Below are 265 nucleotides of genomic sequence, written 5' to 3'. Positions count from 1 at the left end.
CAGCAGCAGCAGCAGCAGCAGCAGCAGCAGCAGCAATACCTATAAACTGTGTATTTTGTCTCTCTTCTCCCTCCCAGCACTCAAAAGGAAAAACCGGCAGAGCCAGACGGCTCTCTAAACCGACCACTGGTACGGCCCAGTGGTGTCGATACACCGCACGCATGTCCACGCTGCTGCTGCTGCTGCTGCTGCTGCTGCTGCCGCTGCTGGTGTTGCTGCTGTAGATGATACTGCTGCTGCTGCTCGGGCTGCTGCTGCTGCTGGG

The 265-nt window shown here is 58.5% G+C and overlaps 1 protein-coding gene across 1 annotated transcript in view; it reads right to left on the bottom strand.

Annotated features, from left to right (window-relative positions):
• Window positions 1-114: 114 nt before the first annotated feature.
• Window positions 115-265, bottom strand: part of EMH_0027620 (uncharacterized protein) — a gene marked incomplete at both ends in the record, with an annotated part of 2,613 nt that continues 2,462 nt past the window's right edge. Inside the window, one exon of the mRNA XM_013494053.1 lies at window positions 115-265. Within this exon, the coding sequence (XP_013349507.1) occupies window positions 115-265 (151 nt within the window).

Source organism: Eimeria mitis, genomic scaffold (assembly GCF_000499745.2).
Source record: "Eimeria mitis Houghton genomic scaffold, Emh_scaff1017, whole genome shotgun sequence".
In the NCBI taxonomy this organism is placed as follows: domain Eukaryota; phylum Apicomplexa; class Conoidasida; order Eucoccidiorida; family Eimeriidae; genus Eimeria; species Eimeria mitis.
This window is presented reverse-complemented; position numbering and strand designations above follow the sequence as displayed.